This window comes from Vipera berus (genome assembly GCF_964194415.1).
Source record: "Vipera berus genome assembly, chromosome: 2".
Taxonomy (NCBI): Eukaryota; Metazoa; Chordata; class Lepidosauria; order Squamata; family Viperidae; genus Vipera; species Vipera berus.
This window is the reverse complement of record NC_138203.1, coordinates 184,937,300-184,957,829: the sequence shown is the minus strand read 5'-3', so window position 1 is coordinate 184,957,829 and position 20,530 is coordinate 184,937,300. Positions and strand designations below refer to the sequence as shown.

At 38.2% G+C, this 20,530-nt stretch overlaps 2 protein-coding genes across 2 annotated transcripts in view; both read right to left on the bottom strand.

Annotated features, from left to right (window-relative positions):
* Positions 1-272: 272 nt before the first annotated feature.
* On the bottom strand, positions 273-9,319 carry MAT2B (methionine adenosyltransferase 2 non-catalytic beta subunit). Its single transcript, XM_081321154.1, has 7 exons — positions 9,194-9,319; positions 7,244-7,438; positions 6,662-6,776; positions 6,225-6,377; positions 3,188-3,381; positions 2,112-2,225; positions 273-893 (listed from the first exon to the last, which is right to left on the bottom strand). Exons 1-7 carry the CDS (start codon positions 9,254-9,256, stop codon positions 723-725), a joined length of 1,005 nt encoding a protein of 334 aa, XP_081177280.1. The 5' UTR covers positions 9,257-9,319; the 3' UTR covers positions 273-722.
* Positions 9,320-10,603: 1,284 nt separating this feature from the next.
* The window catches only part of HMMR (hyaluronan mediated motility receptor), a gene marked incomplete at its 5' end in the record, with an annotated part of 32,040 nt that continues 22,113 nt past the window's right edge, over positions 10,604-20,530 (bottom strand). The window contains 8 exons of the mRNA XM_081317072.1: positions 10,604-11,181; positions 11,439-11,601; positions 14,167-14,343; positions 15,096-15,195; positions 16,976-17,122; positions 18,010-18,168; positions 18,523-18,639; positions 19,290-19,504. Coding sequence (XP_081173198.1) covers positions 11,147-11,181; positions 11,439-11,601; positions 14,167-14,343; positions 15,096-15,195; positions 16,976-17,122; positions 18,010-18,168; positions 18,523-18,639; positions 19,290-19,504 — 1,113 coding nt within the window. The 3' untranslated portion in view covers positions 10,604-11,146. The remainder of the gene's footprint in view (positions 11,182-11,438; positions 11,602-14,166; positions 14,344-15,095; positions 15,196-16,975; positions 17,123-18,009; positions 18,169-18,522; positions 18,640-19,289; positions 19,505-20,530) is intronic.

Below are 20,530 nucleotides of genomic sequence, written 5' to 3'. Positions count from 1 at the left end.
GCTCTCTCTACCCAAACAAGTAAAATTCTGTAATTATTTGGAATGTAATAAATCAATATTTCTTTGAATGGTTTTCAGGATTTTACCACCTCCAAATATTATTAAGTAAAGTGCAGGAAAATGTATTTTTATGACATATAACATCTGTTAATATACCTCAGTGTGCATTTACAACTGCATTTTTGAGAAAGAGTTGTCAACTGTTTAATACAATGCTGGAGTTTCAAGATGCAGTACAATGTAGAAACATGTAAAGTATAAGTACACATTCATTCCAAACAAAAATATATTTTATTAGAATTTTTTTAATCAGATCTAAAGCAGTTTTTTTTTAAATTTGAAATTGCATTGGAAACATTAAACTCCTGCATTACAATGTTTATTTATAGTAATCAAGAAAATAAATGCCAAGAGAGATCCTATCCAACAATTTTAAACACAAAAATTGCATGTGAGGAAACATTCTCATTCCATATTACTGAGGACTGCAATAATTGTAGATCACTAGATCTTTATGATAAGCCAGTGACAAACATAAAACATATATTAACAGCTTCAAACAGGTTTATTTTTTTATCAATACTTCTTACAATTTCACTAGTGCAAGACAATATTTTTACCTGATTGAACTTGAAACACAGAATGCTGAATACAAAACTATTCTTTCTCCCCTTTTTAAAAAAGTGCGTCATATACCATACTTACACTAAAATATCTACAAGCTAGTGGAACACTGTCTGTCTCCATCTCTTGTCAGTGAGGAAAGGCCAAAGTGATTCCTTGATCCCAGTTTGAAACGGAGTATGGTGACCAATGCCCAACATCAGAAGGCGGGAACAGTCAAGCTGAGCATTCTTAGGACGAGGAGCACCCAGCACTGGGCTATCTATAATCTTTAATTTAAAAGATCAATGTACTTATTGTTCAGCATAAAAAATATATATCAAAATGCAGTTGTTTCTAAGGTTCCTCTCTCTCCCATCCCCAAACCACTTTCTTCTCTCATATTGCAATATTGTAATAATCATCAGCTAGGAATCCTGAAATCTGCAAAAAGTGCAAAACACAATCACCAATTATCTGACAAAGCACTTCTATCCAAGTCTTAGTCAAAGACTAAGTCAAAGATGCATGTGACATTAAAGTCATTTGTGTCTCCTGAGACGAACCTTCTAAAGGTAACCTTTGACTGTAAATTGAGCAAGAGTTACAGCTTGTCCTTGACTTACAACCATTCATTTAGGGACCATTCAAAGTTATAACAGCACTGCAAAAAGTGACTTATGACTGTTTTTCACATTTAGGACACTTGCAGCATCCTCGTGGTTACGTGATCAAAATTTGGACACATTGCAACTGGTATATATTTATGACAATTGCAGTGTCCCAGTGATCCCCTTTTGCAACCTTCCAACAAGCAAAGTCAGTGGGGAAGCCAGATTCACATAACAAAAGTGTTTCTAACTTAACAACTGCAGTGATTCACTTAAAAACTGTGACAAGGTCATAAAATGGGGCAAAACTCACGTAACAACTGTCTTGTTAGGCACAGAAATTTTGGGCTCAATTGTGGTTGTAAGTTGAGTTCTACCTCTACCTTACATTTCCCCTTTACTAAGAAACTAGAGGCATACAGAAAAGAAACAGAGGAATTCATTTCTAGATTTGATAAATTTGATATACTTTAAAATATTTCTTTTCTAATTTTCCAGGCTCTCGGGTGCCTAGAATTCCTTGCACTTGCCTTCATATAAACATTTATTAGATGAGTATTTACATAAAAGGCAACATAAAAGGACAATTCAGATAGTCACTGGGCTATGAGAAACTATAATCAGAAAGCAATTTTTCGTCCCTTCCACATGGCGTCTTAATTGCAGCTGAAATTTCTTAGCTACATTGTTATATGGTTATCATTTACAATTGCAGAGACAAAAATAAGCATTGCTTCCCAAAGAGCCAAAGGAAGATCAAATAATTGGATTATCAATTTCAAAATTTTATTAGATAAAGATCAATTGTTCCTCAAGGATAACATTTCATAGAACTATATAAAACAAATGTCAAATATTGACCAACTACAAGCTAGCTCATTCCAATTAATTACTTACTGGTCTTAAGTGGCTACTAGGAAGACTGAAAGCATCAGCCATAGCACGTGCCATTTCATACTTCGTCATCTGCTCATTACCAGACCAGTGGAATATTCCCTTAATGGATGGATCCTTGGAAAATGAACAAACATACAATTTGAATTCATTTTGATTTTTCTAATATCAGAAGCAATATTTAATTCAACGCACTTTTTTTTTTGCATTATTAGAACACTTTTTCTGCTACATAATGTAAAACTTACTATACATGTATTCAACAGCTACATGTTACTTTGTACATAATAGTGTTACTAGGGAAAAACCCTCAATGTATTGGTCTTCTCTAAAAGAATAGTTGTGGCTGTTTTACAACAGTTTTTGTTGTTATTGTGGCAAATAAACTCTAGCAATCCAAGATGCATTAATATGTTGCAATTTAAAAAAAAATCTCAGTGAGCTCTCTGAATATTAAAAGCATTAGATAATTCTAACTAAGTCTAAACTTTTAAGTGTTAAATGAATACAGCTCTTGAATACCCTGCATTTAGACTGGCAGCAGGAAGCTTCATAAATATAATGAACATCAGAAAGATAAGTGTACCGTTAATCACAGCTATTTCTTTTTAAAAATGTTTCAAAACTGGTAAATAAATACCGAATGTATAGACATACAGTACATGGGAAGGAGGAGTTGACAAATGCAACTTTTTGATGGAGATCCCTTTTGTTTAAAATTTTGAATCATGTGGCTGTTTTTTTCAGGTAAGTATAAAAAATCTCTATAGTTATTTCATATCTTCCAACACCACTATTCTTCCACCATAGAATTCCTATTTAACTATTATCTCAATCTTAAGACTACCGTATCATATTGTATTGAACATTTTAATCACGTTCTTGTAAGTATCCTACATGTTTTAATCAGAACCTAATTACATCGTTCATATTGCACTGTAATCAGATACATATTATTGGTTTTAGGAAGTCTGCATGTATTTTTGAAACCTCAAATACATAAAAAAATTATTTGTAGACATTGAACATGTGAAGCAGTGCTTCAAACCTTGATATAATACATAAAAGAAAGTTCTTACCAACATTCGCCTCTCAGCTAGCTGTTGGCAAACAATGGCTACATCCTTGGCGTATGTTGGAAACCTTTGCTGCCAGTGGTCCATATTGGCTGATTTGTTATTGAATTGCACCTTATCAAACATAATAGTCACAGCACTCTCCTCCAGCTTTTCAACTTCTCCATATAAAATAGGAATTCTAAGGATAGCAGCACCTAAGACAAAAGAAAGAAAAGCCATCAATGTTGCACAAATCAAAATATATAACCATGCAATTGCCCAAAATGCTGTAAACTACACATCAACAGAAAAAATATGGAAAAGGGACAGATTTAACTGGGACAAGCCAAATTATTTTACATATGGTATGTGAAAACTGCTTTAAAACTGTCAAAATTAACTCCGGATAGCTTTGTTTCCCATGATAACTTTGACAATAAAGTTATAAACCGTAGTGCAATATTCTTAAGGTAATAATACCTGGGAAACTACCAACATGAGTCTGCAAATTGAACAGGCTCTGCCTGCCACTCATGAAAATGGAGCACGTGCGCATGCACTCACCCGCTGCTCGAACAAGTGACATTTCTAAATTCTGTTTTCACTTGTCATTATGGAGTGCTGAGTGTAGACTAATGAAAAAATCATGAATGTCAAAAACTGTAGAATCAGGCTGCAGCATAACAAAATTGACAAAAGTGAAGGGGGTCTGAATACTTTCCGAATGTACTGTAAGTAAGACCATTCAACTCAGCATTATTTACCATGAAAGTCAATCACTGAAAAGGAAGCAAAACGGTATTTTAAAAGGAAGCAAACCGGTATTTTAAAATTGTGTGAGATCTTTTTATGGCCAATGGTTTAACTATTTACTGCAGCTTGATTTACAAAATAGCTCGAATTTATATTCTGAAGGGGTGAAATATTTTCATAAAGCCTTGAGGAATATGGGTGCTTTCTAAATTTGATAAATAAAATGATAGATAATTCATAACCCATCATTCTGTTATAACCCATAACCCTGTTATGTAATCATCCTTCCATTCAAACAATGAAAAAAAGAGGTTAGCTATTGCTTACAGATAGATTAAAAACTAAACCATTTTAATTTTTCTTATCTATGACAGATCAACAATCTAACGTTACTTACATTATGCTACCAAAAGTACCAATACAGAGACAGAAATAAATATGATTCTGTGTCCCTGTTGTACTGTTTATTAAAGAAGAAAACTGAGAAATGTTAAGACTTGCAAGTGCTTGATAGAAACAGTAGACTGCAGTCTTTGGAGAGGAAATGTTTGTCAAAAAAAAGTGGAAATGATTCTAATTGTGTTATTCTGCTCATGTTGCTATGTAGAATTCAATGCTGGATAAGTCAAGAGAAACATAAGTTTGTTTCTGTTGATAGTGAAACTGAAATACTTAAATATGCGTAATCAAACAGGAGGAGAAATAACTGCTGAACAGCAACATATACAATTAAAATATGTCAACAAAATAAGGCCTGGATATTTTAGCAGCTTGAGTTCTTCTGCAGTTGCTTGCAGGCGCATGCCTTGTGGTGCATCGTGTCACTGTTGCCAATCGTGGCAGGAAGCCGCATGGTTCATCATGCCGCTCGTACCGGTGCCGCCGCTCGGGCAGGACACGGTGTGCTTGTTGTGCTGCTTGCATCGGTACCGCTGCTCACTGCAGGACACCACACATCTTGTTGTGTTGGTGCTGCCGCTTGCGGCACGCCGCATGGAGCAGCAGCAAAAGCATGATGCACCCTGCAGCCTCCTGCTGCGCACCGACGCAAGTGGTGTGAAGATATGAAATAAATATAGAGATATGAGATTCTTTCTATATGTGTGCTAGCACTTAAACTAATCAACTCATATTGATTTGGTCCTGTTCTGTTCTGACTCCATCAAATATGTGAACACAAACTTGGGGGGAAAACGTAGTAGTTAAAGATATAAAAGTGATGCTGAATATTCCAAAAATATGGAATTTCACACTTTATGCAGAATTAATCTTGTTAAAGACAACATTCTTTCTATGTGTCAACTAGTTCGATTGGCTCTTGAATCATTTTTCAAATAAATAAAATAAATAAAATAAATATGGTCTAAGCAGGGCTTTTCAACCAGTGGTACAGGTACCACCTGTGGTACACTGGCACCTGGCAGGTGAAACGCGACCATCCTAGAAAAGTGTTGCGGGGGAGGGGAATGAGCTGAACTGGTGGCAGCACCGCACAAGCCTGAGCGAGAGATGGGTGGAACTGCAGAGCTGCCAGGGCTCAGCAGAAGCACTAGAATCAGTGCCGCTGATCGACACTTCTTCGGGGCTGTCAGGGCTCAGCGGAAGCGCCAGGATCAGCGCCATGCTCCAGCTGGAGCTCGGCGCTGATCCTGGCAAGTCTCCTGAGCCCAGAAGAAGCACCGTTCAGCTGGAATGTTGCAGCATCTCCAGGGTCTTGTGATTCATATTTATGACTGTCACAATGTCCCAGGGTCATGTGAAGTGACCAAAACCTGCTGCAACCACCCAGCAGATAGGGGGAATAAAAACCAAATACCCCCCCACCCCCTCAACAGAAATGCTCACAACAATGAAAACCTCGGACAGGAGGAAGAGCGCCACCGGGCAGGCAGGCAGGTTTTTTGCTCGGCTGTGGCTTGGGGCGCACTTTTTTCATTTCACTGTAACTTCGAACAGTCACTAAGTGAACTGTTGTAAGTCTAGGACTACCTGTACTTCATCACTTTTTTCTTTTTTGGGGGGAGGTGTCATCCAAGTTTTTGACACCTTGCTAGGCGACTGGTGGTACTCGGATGTTGCCATATCCTAAAAGTGGTACAATGGGTGAAAAGGTTGAAAAGCCCTAGTCTAAGGCCTGTATTAATATTATTTGGATTTTCCCTTCCTTTCCTCTTAGCTTATTTTAACCACAATAATACATATCTTTTTATTGTAATGTTGCCATTTATTGTTGTTTTTATTGTATCTCGTTACTATAAAACAATAAAAGGGAGAAGGGGAAATATGTGCCCAAATATAAACTTACCTTCATTGTTTTTTAAAACTGCTCTTTCACCTTCTAGTTTGGTTCTGCCATAGAGATTTAGAGGATTTGGTACATCGTTCTCCTTGTAGGGAGGGTTTGTGCCATCAAATACATAGTCTGTACTAATGTAGATCAGAAATGCTTCCACTTGAGCTAAATTTGAAGGATAATTTATCATAGTTAAATGTGTAACAAAGGGACTATTCTATCTGGCCTTCAGTTCTTCAGTAAATTATACTACTAAGAAACTTGCTGAATCATACCAAAGACCTTCTATTTAAAATAGCAATCAGTAGATCCCACATTCCTCTTTTACCAAACCATGTTAATGAAACATTAACTGACAGAAATTCTTCAACACTGGTCAAACTACCTACACTTAGAATATAGAAGATAATAATTTCACCTTATTTTTTAAAAAATCAATAAGTTTTTACCTGCTTCTTTTGCTAGGATTCCTGAAGCAGTCACATTGAGCTGACTAGCAGCATCTGGTTGACTGTCTACAATATCTGGCCTTCTCTCAGCTGCACAATGTATTACCACATGAGGCTGGAAACAATACACACATATGAGTAAATTCATTCAAAAAGGACCACTGAAGTTTCATTTAAATACCCTTTATCTACCTAAAACTTCATGTTATATTGCTGAGATCCACCAGAATGTATACAAAATTTATCCATCCAAAATTCCTTTGCTGTTTAGCAGTTTCCTTATTTCTTTGTTCCAATCCAAGAATTTCAAAACATACATGAAGTAAAAAATTCTAGAAGTACGACCTTACTTTTAATAAATTCACTTCAATTCACTACTTTTGTTGATTTTTTTAAATGTATGATCATTTTACCAGTTTTCTTCTAGCATTTGTTTTAAAAAATAAAGTCCCAGTTGATTAAAAATAAAATATTCTTGCTACATAATGAATAGGATATGCTAGCATTTAGGAAAACCAGTTAAAATTGTTGAGCAGTTCTGAACAATATGGGAAACATTTCCTTTCCTTTAAAAATCCTCACCTGAAAATCTTGGATTACACTGTGAATAGCAGCAGAATCTAAAAGATTAACTTGTTCAAACAAAGGTCGAGCTCTACTGTAGCCACAGCCAAGAGTGTGCCAATGATTTGCTTTAAATTCTTTATAAACAGCTCTGCCAAGGAGTCCAGTGGCGCCAGTAATTAGGACACGTCTATTTGGGATATCAACATCTTCCTAAAAAAACAAAATACAACTATAGTCATATAAACTTATCAATGTTTTTTTCCAAAACTGTTGCATGCTCCTGCACATCTCTTTCCCTTATTTTTTACAAATTCAATTGAACTTAAGCCACAAAATAGCAGCTTCAATAATAACAGATTTGATGAGTCTTAACAGAACAGGATCAAATTAATGAGTCAGATTAGTTTAAGTGCTAACACACATATAGAAAGAAAACATACTATGTTGTAATCATCAAAAGATGACTGTAACTTAAAACTATTCACTGAATATCACTGAAATTGATATCTACAAAATGGTTTATTGAAAAAATGTATTTTTTTGTTTTTATTTTACTTTATAAACTGTCAAGACAAAATTTCTTAAAAAAACAAAAACAATACAAAATTGCTTTTCTTCACCTATCAACCAGTAGTTTTTCTATCAAGATTGTGTAATGACACAAAGGAGAAACACAGTGTTACCAAAAGTCCTGCTGAAGTTTTACCTTATAATTATTCCAGAGTTGTTTCCATTCCAGACGAATCAATGACTTTTAGTAGGATTCTGGAATTATAACTGACATAATATAATTCCAATTGCTTATAATGAATAGTTATTGGAATTACACAACATTGATACTTGAGAGGTTTTTCTCTACTCTTTTTTTCCCTTTTATGACTTGCCTTTTTTAGATTTCTAGGTCTGACAGCAAGTTCTGTCTTGCCTTTGTTTATCTGTACATTTGTCTGACATAACTTAGGAACAAGGCAATAAATGCTCTGAAAATGTAGCTGATCAACAAAAGATTATTGGAATTTCATATTCCTATCAAGCACTTAAACCAGTTTAAACAAAACATAAGGTCTGTCCTTGAAGTAGAAAAGGCCCAAATACTTGACAAATAATAAAATCAGCATTATTTTTTTTGGGGGGTGGTGGTGACCATAAGAACTAGGAATGATTACTTCAGGCTATGCAAACAGTATGGAATTCTTACTGAAACAGTTAGGAGGAGGAAGCGAGATGCAAATAAATTATCCCAACTTAGTCAACAGAAAGAGCCTCCAAGTCTGTGCAGAGTCCCATTATAGAAAAACCTTAGGAATCCCATTAGAAGCACATTAATGCTGAAAAGCTGTTTACTAGGCCCACGATAATGGCACTGTGAATATTTAAATTTTATGCAATATTAAGATCACAGTTTAACTGCTCGCCTCCGGACAGGCTCTTTTTCATTCAACAACAAGCAGCTTTAAACCCATCACGTGTATGGCTTATTTTAACAACTCTCCTCCCACACAGTACTCAGGGGAAAAAGGAAAGTCCCTCTATAGCTCACTCCCCACCCCCCACGAGTGTTGATCATTGTTCGCCCAACCTGGCACTCTGCAGCTGGGTTGAATCCCGAGCCCTAAACCCTCCACGGTTAACTAATGCTGGCTGGGGATTATGGGCGTTCTGGTCCAACACGTTCAGAGACCAAACAGTAAAGGGGATGGGGAGGAAACTGTCACATAAGCACAGGAGGAAACCCTCTTTGAGCGCAGAGATCGGCGAGCCAACTCATGATTTGCAGCCCGAGGACCCCTTTAAGGCGTCTTCCACCCCACAGGCAAGAAAGAGCAAGGATTGCCGTCGCCAAAGCTGAGCCGAGGAGCCGGAAGGGTGAGGCGGCGTAGAGGAGGCGCGGCCAGTTTGTTTACCACGGAAAAGCGGAGAGGACGGGGGGGGGGGGAAGGGGGTGGCTTGCGAATCCTTCCTCACCTCCTCGAGCCAACAGCTCCCCGGCTCAAAATGGATGCGGAGCCCTTTCTCCCACCCGACCATCCCTCCTGCCTTGGTCCGTAGGCGCCGCCGCCGCCTGCGTTCAGCTGGACTATGGAGGCGGCCGTCGCACCGAAAGTCCCACCCCTTTCCTCCAGCCGCACTGCTGATTGGTTCCTTTCCATCACGGGAGGCGGGGATCAGAGGGAGCGCCTCACTGCGGACGTGCGAGCGGCGTGCGCTATGGCGGGGAGGAGGAGCAAGGCAGCTCAGTCCAACTGTTCCAGCTTGCGAAAGGCTTTCCTGGCTTCTTTGGGAGCTGGTTAACTTTGTGAACTGGACTCCCCGCAGTATATATGCTTTAGAGCAGCGTTTCCCAACCTTAGGAACTTGAAGATGCGTGGACTTCAACTCCCAGAATTCCCCAGCCAGCATAGCTGGCTGGGGAATTCTGGGAGTTGAAGTCCACGCATCTTCAAGTTCCTAAGGTTGGGAAACGCTGCTTTAGAGACCCACCCTCGAGAAAGCAGCCGGGGACCGCCCTTTGTAGATTTTCCTATCGCGGAAATATTTAGTGCCGCAGGGCAAAAAAATACGTGAAAACACCCTGACTCCGCCTCCCCGTGAATTGGAATTTCTTCTTGTTCTTTGCCTCAAAACGCTTCTTAAGTCAGGCTAACACAACTCTACTGGTTTAGTAGGCAAGACAGAATTTAAGTTGCTTTATTCTTTCAAGCCAGAAATCTTGGCAAATAAGATAACGTGTGGTAGGCATGTAGTGAAAACCATGGAAAATAGGCGTAAAAATAACATGCACAAACTTGCCGCTCAGTTCAAAGTAGATTTGCTTTAGTACGCAGGTAAAAAGGAACCTGGTGAGCTCTTTTACATCCAGTTGAAAGTGAAACTGATAATTTCCTAAGGTGTTAAGTTTTACTTAATTGAAACTGTTAAAGTTAACAGAGAGAGAGGGGGGGAAGGGGAAAGAAATCCAAACAAATTCAAACTTCAACATGTAGAAAACATTTATCATCACATCCAGTCCTGGACAGATTCTTACCACAAAGGCTTACAGAGCTTCTTGTTGATCCTTATGGGGATAGAATGATAAGTTCCACCTTGAAGTTAGTAATAAATTTTATTTTTTAGCATCATCAGCATTGAAAGAATTTCCCCAGGATAGTCAGATTGAGGATGGGGAAAAATTGGCTTAGTTTTGCTGATGGAAGCTGTTTAATTAGCAGAAGTAACCAAAAAGCAAGGTCTCTTCTGCCATCAATTATTAGTAAGAATTTTGTGTTTGTTCTTTCCATAGAATTAGACATAGATAAGAAATAGGAAACTAAAGGACATAACAGTTACATATCCTAAGATTAAAATACAATTCAGGAAAGCAGCTAGTAATTGTGAGTCTTACAAATTCCTTTTAATAAAAAGATAAGCCAACAATAAAATCAATAAGTACAAGCTAATACAAATAATCTTTAAAGTCAGAATCATACATGATGTATTTCAATTCAGAAGCAAAAAAAAAACCCAATTAACATAGTAATTAAAAAAATGAGTTACATAGTGTTTGAAGACTAAGTACTTCCACAACTATGAGCTATTTATGATCATTGAAGCAACAGTTTCAATTTCTAAAAAATACAAAAGTCAGAGTTTAACTATGTAACATACTCTGTGTATGCATATAAAGAAGTTTCGCTTAGGTCTTGTGTACTGATTCTGCTATAAAAATTACTAGGCTTTAATTTAAATGTTTGATGATTATGCCCTATTGATATTTTTAGAATTGCTGTGGCCATTTGTATTTTAGAAAGTTTAAAAAGTACTAATTATTAAAATATATTTAAAGAACTTTTTATTATAGAAATATAGATTGGAGCACACAAGGCAGTAGACAATACTTTCTTGCAAAGATAAATCTCTCAAGTGTGAACTTGTTCTTCATCAGTGTAGAACAGTTTGATTTTTGTTCCTGTTGCCTGTTAAATAAATAACAGAAGAAGATGATTGAAATTATTTTTAAATTACAGAAGATTTAGTATTCATTGCCTTTCTGATCTGTCCAATAACTGGAATTTGCCACCAATTAGTTAATTAAGCATCAATAAAATAAATGCATTGGTAGTGCTGAAAAGAATACACATATTAAAGCTACTCTGCTGGTTGATGTATACATCGAACTAATTCCCCAGGCCCAAGTTGTTAATATTTATGGAAGATACTTGAAAGTACTCACTTTCTTTAAAAGGTGTTTTGGGAGCAACGTTTTCCTTGCTAGGATGCTGAAAAGCTTTAGAAGGATCAAACCGTTTAATACCCTGAATTTCATTAATTTGATCTTGGAGCTCTCCCCTTGCTTGTTTTTCCTTTGCTACTTGGGAACGTAACTTTAATAACTCCTAAAAGAAAAAAAAAATCCCAATGCAAGATGAATTCCAGATATTACAAACATGACAATTTATGTCCCCCAATCAATCCACCAAAAAGATGAGTGATATTGTTTATGACAGACAAGTCACACTCACAATGTTACGTGCGTCGCGCGATGTATTGGAATTTTTTCCCCATTGCCGGCAATTTTTTTAAAATCCCATTTATATCCCGCCCTTCTCCGAAGACTCAGGGCGGCTTACAATCTAAAGCACAAATCAATGTGCTTAGCAGTAGCCTTTATTCTATGTATATGCCTGCTTATTAGGCTTTTGCCTCCCCCCAAGCGGCATTATTACAAAGTCAGCTTATTGCCCCCAACAATCTGGGTCCTCATTTTACCTACCTTGGAAGGATGGAAGGCTGAGTCAACCTTGACCCTGGTGGGACTCAAACCTGCACTAATTGCAGGCAGCTGGTGTTACTTAAGGAGGCATTAGCCCACTGCTCCACCAAGGCTCTTGGTGTGGGCGCGGTTTTGTCATGATGCATCCAGCCCGTGGGATGGCAGTTTGACACCCCTGGTTTATGAGGTTCAAAACATGACATGTATATTTCATTTGTCCTCTCTCTTGTCACATGTCAAAACTGCCATGCTCTAATCCAGTGGTGGCGAACCTATGGGACACGTGCCAGAGGTGGCACTCAGAGCCCTCTCTGCTGGCATGCGTGCCACTGCTGGCAGTAGCAGGTCCATCAGGTTGCCACCACTGCCTGGACCAGGAGCCCTGCCCAGCACAAAGGAGACGAAGTGGCTGACTAGCAAGCTCAAGTAGAGGTGGTAGAGCAAAGATCACCAACCACTGTTGATTGGCAGTCTGGAAGAAAAGGGAGGGGGAAGCATTTTATGTGTGTGCACGCACAGGGCTGCGAGCATGCGTGTGCTGCAAATGGGGCGGGGCTAGTGCCTGCATTATACTCACTAGCCCTGCCTCATTCTTGCGTGGTGCAGCGCCTTGTAGCACGGTGGCCCATTTTTGCGCCCCTGGTTTTTGCGTGCCAGAGGCGGCACTCAGAAGCGCCTCCCTGCCCCCCCCATCCCCGAGGGCACCATAATACTGATGCGCCCCTGGCACTTTGCAATAAATAAGTGGGTTTGGGGTTGCAGTTTGGGCACTCGGTCCCTAAAAGGTTCCCCATCACTGCTCTAATCCAAACAAATGTTTTGGAGCCAGTTTGTGCAAACTTTGTGATTAGCAAGAAGCCAAGAGTAGGTATTAGTTTAGATTTATAAGAAAGGTTCATATAATAGGAGACAGGAGTGGCTACTGCACTGAGTTGACATCAAAGTGAGAAGCTTTTTTTTTTAAAAAAAGTAGAACTCAGTGGAAAGGACTGAAATGGAAATGTGGAAAAATTTCTAGCAAATAAAACGGAGAAAAAAACAAATGTCTGTTGAAAAGTTTCTTGGTTTTAAGACACAGAAAGTTTGATTAAGTCAAGGACTATCTATAATTCTAAATGGTTGCTTTCCCCAAGAGGACAAAGATATGATCTGGAAAAGCATGCTGAAGACAAGAAGAACACTGTATTTATACTATACTTCCATGTATACATAGGATTAGTATTATTTTATACTGAAATTTTTAGTTCAAAAAACAAAAGGTTTTTCTTTCTTAGCAACTAAATCTAGGGAAGAACAGGAAAAACATTCATAGTGGTATGCGTGCAATTAGCTATGTTTGAAGCTGAGAAAATACGACTGTTTTATTTTCTTGAGTTTGTTTTATCAGCCTAAATTTTGTCTAGTCCTATTATATTGTAGTCTATATAGTAAGAGACAGGGTTCTTAATTATCACTTCCACCCTTCCTAATTCTAATCCAGTTTCAGGAATATATTATGAAGTGGTCAAGTTCCTGATGGATGAATAGCCTATCCCTTGTTTTTTGCCTCTATTCTCCTTCAACTAGTATCACATGCCTAGTGTTCACTATTAATTTGAGGAATATGTGCTTTTTCCTTCCATAAATGTTGCTACTGCTGTTCTTGACCCTCATTTTTCTACTCACTTCTACCAACTGTGGGTCTTATCACCACTAAAGTTCCATGAATGTTGGCATTTACTCCCTGCTAATTGATGGGGATGAAAGAATTAACATATGTTTGATTGTTTCATAGCTGTTTAATATATAGTCATTAAATTACATATTAGCAACCCTGGTAACAGGTTAGAATGCAGTATTGCAGGCTAACTCTGCCCAATCTGGAGTTCAATCCTGATGGGGCTTAAAATTGACTCAGCCTTTCATTCTACTGAAGTCGGTAAAATGAGGACCCGGATTGTTGGGGGCAATGTGTTGACATTGTAAACTATGGAGCAGTATATTAGTCTAAATGCTGTTGTTAAGTGCTATTGCTAAATAAACATTCTTTACTCACAAAGATAGCAATTTAAAAGCATATTTTGAATTTTCCCCCACCCTTAACAGACACATGCAGAGGCACCTTGGTTATTTACATATCCTTTGATATTTCTGTCTCTCCCTATCACAAATAAACATAAATCTGTGTCCTTCATAGAGTAGCACAGACCTGTTTTAGTTGAGTGTTCTCTTCTTTCAGTTTCACTACATGTTTGATCTTCTGCTTCTGATTCTGATGGCCTAGCAACTTAGCATAAGCATCACTAATTTTGTTCAGTTCTTCTTGGGTTGTACCATGTTCATTTAGAAGGGCATTTCTCTCTGCCTCATATGCATCTAACTGTTGCTGAAATGCAAAGCAAGACATATGTTGAATCATAGATGACCAGCAAATCTCAAGGGATGTCCCTGTTTGACTTAACAGAATCCATAAGACTGGGAGGAGGTGATCCCTTTCTCAGTTATGCCACCTCCTTCACTGTTCAGAAGGGTCCCCCCCCATCCCCATATGGTACAATTACCAATGAAATAGGAAGGATTACTTTTCATGCTTGTGATGAAAAATTGTTCTCCCATCAGACTATACTTATGTTTAAATAATAATAATAACTGGAGAAGATACGAACACCTTCAAATAGAAATAGAATGACTGTGGCAAAGAAAGTAAAGGTAGTACCAAAAGTAAATAGGCTCCTTGAATACAATCCCAGAACAATTGGAGCACCACTTGATTATATTTGTTCAAGTAGTGTCATCACAAAATCACCATCAGTCAATTGCAAAAAGGCAGCTTTACATAGAACAGTTTACATCCTGTGATACCTTAACATTATCAACCATCAACATCTGCCTATTCCATGCCTTTGGGAATGATTTGATAGGTGGATAAAAATGCCAAATCCAGACTGAACATCTGATTGACTGTGCAACCATAATAACCAATTCATTGCAAGTGCCATCCATCAATACAGGGCATATGTTATATTAAAAACATGGCAGCATCTTAAGACATAGTTAAAATCCAGGTTGATTTTGGAGTTCCAAAATAGTAAGTTATCAAATACTGACCAAACCCATCAGTGCTTATTAAGGACTAACCTGAAAAGGTTTTACTTTATTATATAGGTCTTCATAGAGCACACGCCAAGTTTTTATATTCTTTTTGTAATCTGCTTCAATTTTTTCCTTAATGGTTTTCCTAGAAATAAAAAATATTGGATATGCAATTAAGTCTTCCAAATATCTCTATTTATCTAGGCAGCCGTTCTCTCTGTGACCATATTCTTTTACAGCACAGCATGCCAATGGATGGGATAAGACAATGTTTTCCCTTTTGGAGGGTTTCTCTCTCTCTCTCTCTCTCTCTCTCTCTCTTTTTGATATCCCCTTTTTTCTCCCCCTTCTCTACAGTAGGATGACAGCAAATGATACCTTTCATTTAATTAATATATTTATATTTCTCTTTATACTGTTTCCCCCAAAATAAGATTTGGTCTTATTTTTATTTCCCCCCCCCTCCAAGAGGCATTAGGTCTTATTTTTTTTGGGTGGTGGTGGTGGGGTTCCACTGTTTCATCTCACTGAGGCAGCACCAATAGCCCTATGCAAAAGGAGCCCGCGTGGCTTCCACTGGCCCACTTCTGTGGCTGCCTGCCACCGCTCAGGCGCATCACTCCCAGCCACCTTTTCGCCGGCAGAGGCCTTCAGAAAAAGACCTCTGCCAGGGAAACGGAGGCCAGGGTGTGAGGCGAGGGAGGTGTCAGGGCTTGGGAGGCCTGCCTGCAGCATTCCTGAGGTAAGCAGGTGTGGGACCTGTGGGGCAACTCCACCCCCCCCCACCCTAGCCTGATTTTTCTCATGCAACCAGACAGTGGGACTGAGTGGGTGGGGCCTTAACTAAGGCTTGTTTTGGGGATAGAACTTATATTAGGCCACACATAAAAATCAAGCTAGGGCTTATTTTCGGGATAGGTCTTATTTTTGGGGGGGAAACACAGTATGTCAGTTTCTCAAACCAGTTTACAATAAAATGTCTGAACAACAGGCTTTGGAAATTCTGCCAATTTCTGCTAAAGTACATAACTCCTTGACCTTGGAAGCATTTGAATGGCAGAACCTTTCCAAAAATGGGACAGTAAGGGATTGTTTTAATGCATGGACTGTGGTAATACTAACTATATTCTACTAAATGTAATTTATATGTAAATTAAATCAAAATTAGTTTTTATCTACTGTGCCATATTTTTGTCTGGGATTTGGGGGAAATAAAATCAATTAAAAGTCATCCAAAGGCTCACTTTACATTTTACTTGAGAAAAAAAATGAGGCATTGCTGTCAAAAAATCCCAGATTGTTCACCACTGCTCTAATGCCTAGTGTTCTGTACCAGCCTGCTACCGGCCCTGCAGAAAAGGCAGGGACAACCCCTTTTACAAGAAGGCAAGAGGCTGGAATTACGCCTGCCAAATTTATTGATACAAAAACAAATAGAACAAGACACGAACCAAGAAACAGGAGCTTTTCAAGCGGTTGCCTTCAGCAAACCAGCCCTCCCACGCATTCCCCTTTATACAGTTCAGGGCGTGGCTTCTCTCTGCCTCCTTCCGAGGAGCCCCATTGCCTTCCTCTGTTTACTCCTGATTGACTGCCTCCTGCATCGGGCGTCCTTGAACAGGGCCCGGTGTGGGTCATCTTCATCCACGCTGTCAGGCTCACACAGCTGGGTCTGCGTCGTGACCAGGTGAGAGGGGCCTGGCTGAGGGCTCTCATCAAGCTGTCCAACCCCCTCAGCAAGCTCTTCAACACCCCCCCTCCTCCTCTGAGTCGTCCGACCCAACTGCCGAACCCACAGGCTGACCCTGAATCACAACACTTAGAATGTGATTTCTTTTTTAATGTGAACATACTTACTTCTTTTTCTCTCAAACACTCAAAAGTATTTTCATCTGAAATTCCCATGCAAGACATCTGGAACTAACCTTTCTGTTTCAAGTTTTTTGTTCAGTTCTTCACTTTGCTGCTCCAGTTTGGCTTGTAGATTAGCAATTTGCATAGTGCTTGATTCCTTGATACTTTCTATTTCTGCATCTTTTTGTGCTATTTTTGTCTGACTGTCAAGAAGCATCCTTAAAATAAAGGGAGGAGAATTAAAATGAGAAATTCTCAGTAATTTTAAGAATGTTTGGAAATAGGCAAAGTTTTAGCCTAAAAGAAGAATGTGCTACATGTGCCATAAATGGGCAAAAGGTAGGTCACTACCTAAATCAGAAAACCATAAAAATAATCACACTGCAATAATAGACAAAATGAATTGTTTAATTCCAAATGTTGTTGTGTCTTTTGATAATGCACTCTGGATGTTGGGTGTAAATACAAGATTTTTTGTTTGTTTTTCTATTAAAGCAAATCCTACAGTCTAAAATCTGCTACTCTTACGCTGATCTAAATGTTTTTGCTATTGAAAGCTTTGTAGATATTAATTCAGCAATATACGATTTACAGATTTACTGCAGAACTAGAAGTGAAAGGAGAGACATACTTTTATAAAATTTCCACTCAACCTGCAAACTTTCTGGTTGAATCAAAAGACAGAAAATCTTCTCCAAGTAGTTTATTCTCTCTTAAACTAATCTAAAATAAACTAGATAGAAAGTGGAACTACTTCCTATAAACTAGCATTTTGATGGAAACTACACAATTCTAAGCAGTCAGAAACCAGAACACAACAGAAGAAAATATTGGGGAAAAAGTCCCAATCATAATCACAGCAGTTTGACAGTAGAATCAGTTAGGAAGAGAGGAATGTGAGCCTCTCTTCACTGAATATATAATGGGGACTGGGCATCCAATTGTCACTGATACTTTAATTTGAATTGCTATATAAAGATGTTGGACCTGATGAGCTAGAACTAGAATTGTCTCTTTCAATTATCTGATTCTATAAATGCCACAAAACACCAAGTACAGTCCTTGCAGTCAAGTCTTCTTGGAAGAATTTCCTAACTGTCCATACCTTGTATAATCTTCTTTTGCCTGGTTTTTAGCATGCTGTTCTTCTTGCATTGCATGAGTCACATTCTGGACTGTCCTATTCATTTCAGTTAATCTCTCCTCTAAAATAGCTTTGTCTTGTTTCAGGCATGTAATCTCTTCAGCCATGCAGACTTTGTAACTAAGAAAGATTTTAAAAGTTTACAATTTATTTTGAGTTGTGCATAGTACTCGTCATCTTTATGCTAAGCTTTTGCCCACCATCCAGATACAAAGCTAATGTATGACAGGTTGTACTAAGAGAAAGAAACAATAAGAGTTTGTTCATTTTTGTTCCTTTTTAAAGTAAAATTTGTTAACTTCAGTGAACCTTTGCTACCTAAAGCAAAGAAACACAGTGCAAGAAGTTGATCCCTGTTTCTATACAGTCACTCTGAAACAGATGACTACTTTCAGACTATGGAAAGACAAGAGTTCCCAATACTAAACAAGTAAGACCTTTCCAATCCTTCTCTATGCCATGGTATTGACATACTTTCCAAATTCAGTGGTGGTCTCTCCAAATTTAAACTGGAGCTGGTGATATTCCTCTTGCAGCTTTTCAATGGTACTCTTGTTTGATGCAGCCAATTCTTCCAACTCTGCACTTTTCCTGCACAAATAATATTCAAGTTAAAATTTTAGCACTCCAAAAGGTACTGAATGAACTGGAAGGTACAAACAGAGCATAGGGGAATCAGGAATTATTAAGTTTAATTTAATTAGCTCTACTTAAATAGATGGGAATGGGAGACCACTGGAAATATCTATTCTGAAAGTCCAAAAATAACTTGAAACATTTGGGCAATATAGGAGGATTAAGGGTAGAAAAGGTAATACAAAATCCTTTGACTCTCATCCTTAATTTTCAATAAAAATCTGTTTTATTTCTTATTCACATATTCATTTTCTTTTCATGTGATATAAAACTGTATACTTTGGTAACAACTTTGAAAATCTCTGGGGAGACATGAAGAATTTACAGAAGCCATGTACAAACCTGGGACCTCAAGCCATGTACTACTGGTCTACATTGCCTGCCATTTACGAGAAGGGCATTATCCATTAGTTCATGGCATACGTCTGCTTCTTCAATGGGAAATTATGTTCCTTCTTAGCACATATACCCCAATTCTCTCCAAAGGGAATTGGAACATTCAGAAGAGATCTGAGAATACACAGACTTCAAGAAAGAAATCCATTCTATAATCCTATTAGCTAATTGACACAGATAATTTCAATAGGAGGCTCTTTTCTACAAACCTTTGCAGTTTTGCTTCCAGCTGTGATAACTCCTCATTTTGGGATGCATTATCCTGTTCCAAACGCTTTAACAGCTTCTCAAGTTTAACTTCTTTAGTGTGTAGTTTATCCAGCTCATCCATGGCTTCTTTCAGTTCTATCTCTAGAATCTCTCTCTCTTTAGCTACCTCCTCTTGGAAATTAAGTAACTTCTGATGCATATCAGCAGAGGTTTCCTGAAGTACCAACAAAAATACAAATGAAGTGTGGCCATTAACAATAATAATGTTTTTTCCCCACCTGAAAATTATATTTAACAGAAAGAATGAAGCAAGAACCTGTAACCTTCACAGGTGACAATTTATTCAGGCTTCCCATTTATTTTTTTACGTTTATATCTATAAAAGCATTTCTCAGCTATCCTATTTCATTTTAATTTTATACAGAAGAAAATAATAAAACTGTACAACATCATGTGAAATGCAAGCAGATGGAGTTTTTCTTCCAAAGTCTCAAGGTCAAGGTATTACTGTGGGGTGCCATCAAAGATTTTCAGTTTTTCTTCTACACAAGATAGGAACCCAGACAGCTTTTTCAGGAATGAACACACTCTATGGATTAATCTGCTTAGGGGAGATGATCCAGCAAATACCTTTATGCCAAGTCATGAAAAGCTGAAAAAATTAAAATCACCACCTTAAATTGAGCTCAGAATCATACTGGTAACCTGTAGCAAAAATTTAACATAAAGGTAACACTGCTAAAGTATTTCCACCTGTTAGTAGTTGGGCTTCTACTTTTTAACCTATTACAACTTCAGAGTCATCTTCAGAAGCAAAGATTATGAATCACCGTTGCAAGGTTTATTACTCCAGAAATACCCACAACTGGTGTACCATCTGTTCAAACATAGTTATGAATTCAGGGAGGACCCCTCCTATTTCCTCCTTTCTCCTTCAAGGAGTAGATGACCTCATCCCATACCAATTTAGGAATTGGGATCAAATGTTAACCTATCACCCACAAGTAATAATTCCATCTTTTAGGAATTTGGGTTTGTTTTGACCTATTTGGCCCTTCATAGCTTCTATGCATTTGACCAGGATATCTATGCCATTCCCAAATGTATACTTGAGTGTCAACAGCATAGCGGTGAATCTACATCCCAAGCCGACTGATAATCTCTCAAAAATCTCATGCAGATATTAAACAGCAGGAATATACACCCAAGCTCCACGTGGTATAGGGGCATCATCCATTCA

Excerpts from the sequence above, each read along its gene's own strand:
- MAT2B (XM_081321154.1), bottom strand. The coding sequence starts at position 9,256 with ATGGTCGGGTGGGAGAAAGGGCTCCGCATCCATTTTGAGCCGGGGAGC. Across the intron at positions 7,439-9,193 it reads GGAGCTGTTGGCTCGAGGAG|GAAGATGTTGATATCCCAAA; the intron begins GTGAGGAAGGAT and ends TTGTTTTTTTAG. Across the intron at positions 894-2,111 it reads CTAGTAGCCACTTAAGACCA|ATTATAGATAGCCCAGTGCT; the intron begins GTAAGTAATTAA and ends TTTAAATTAAAG.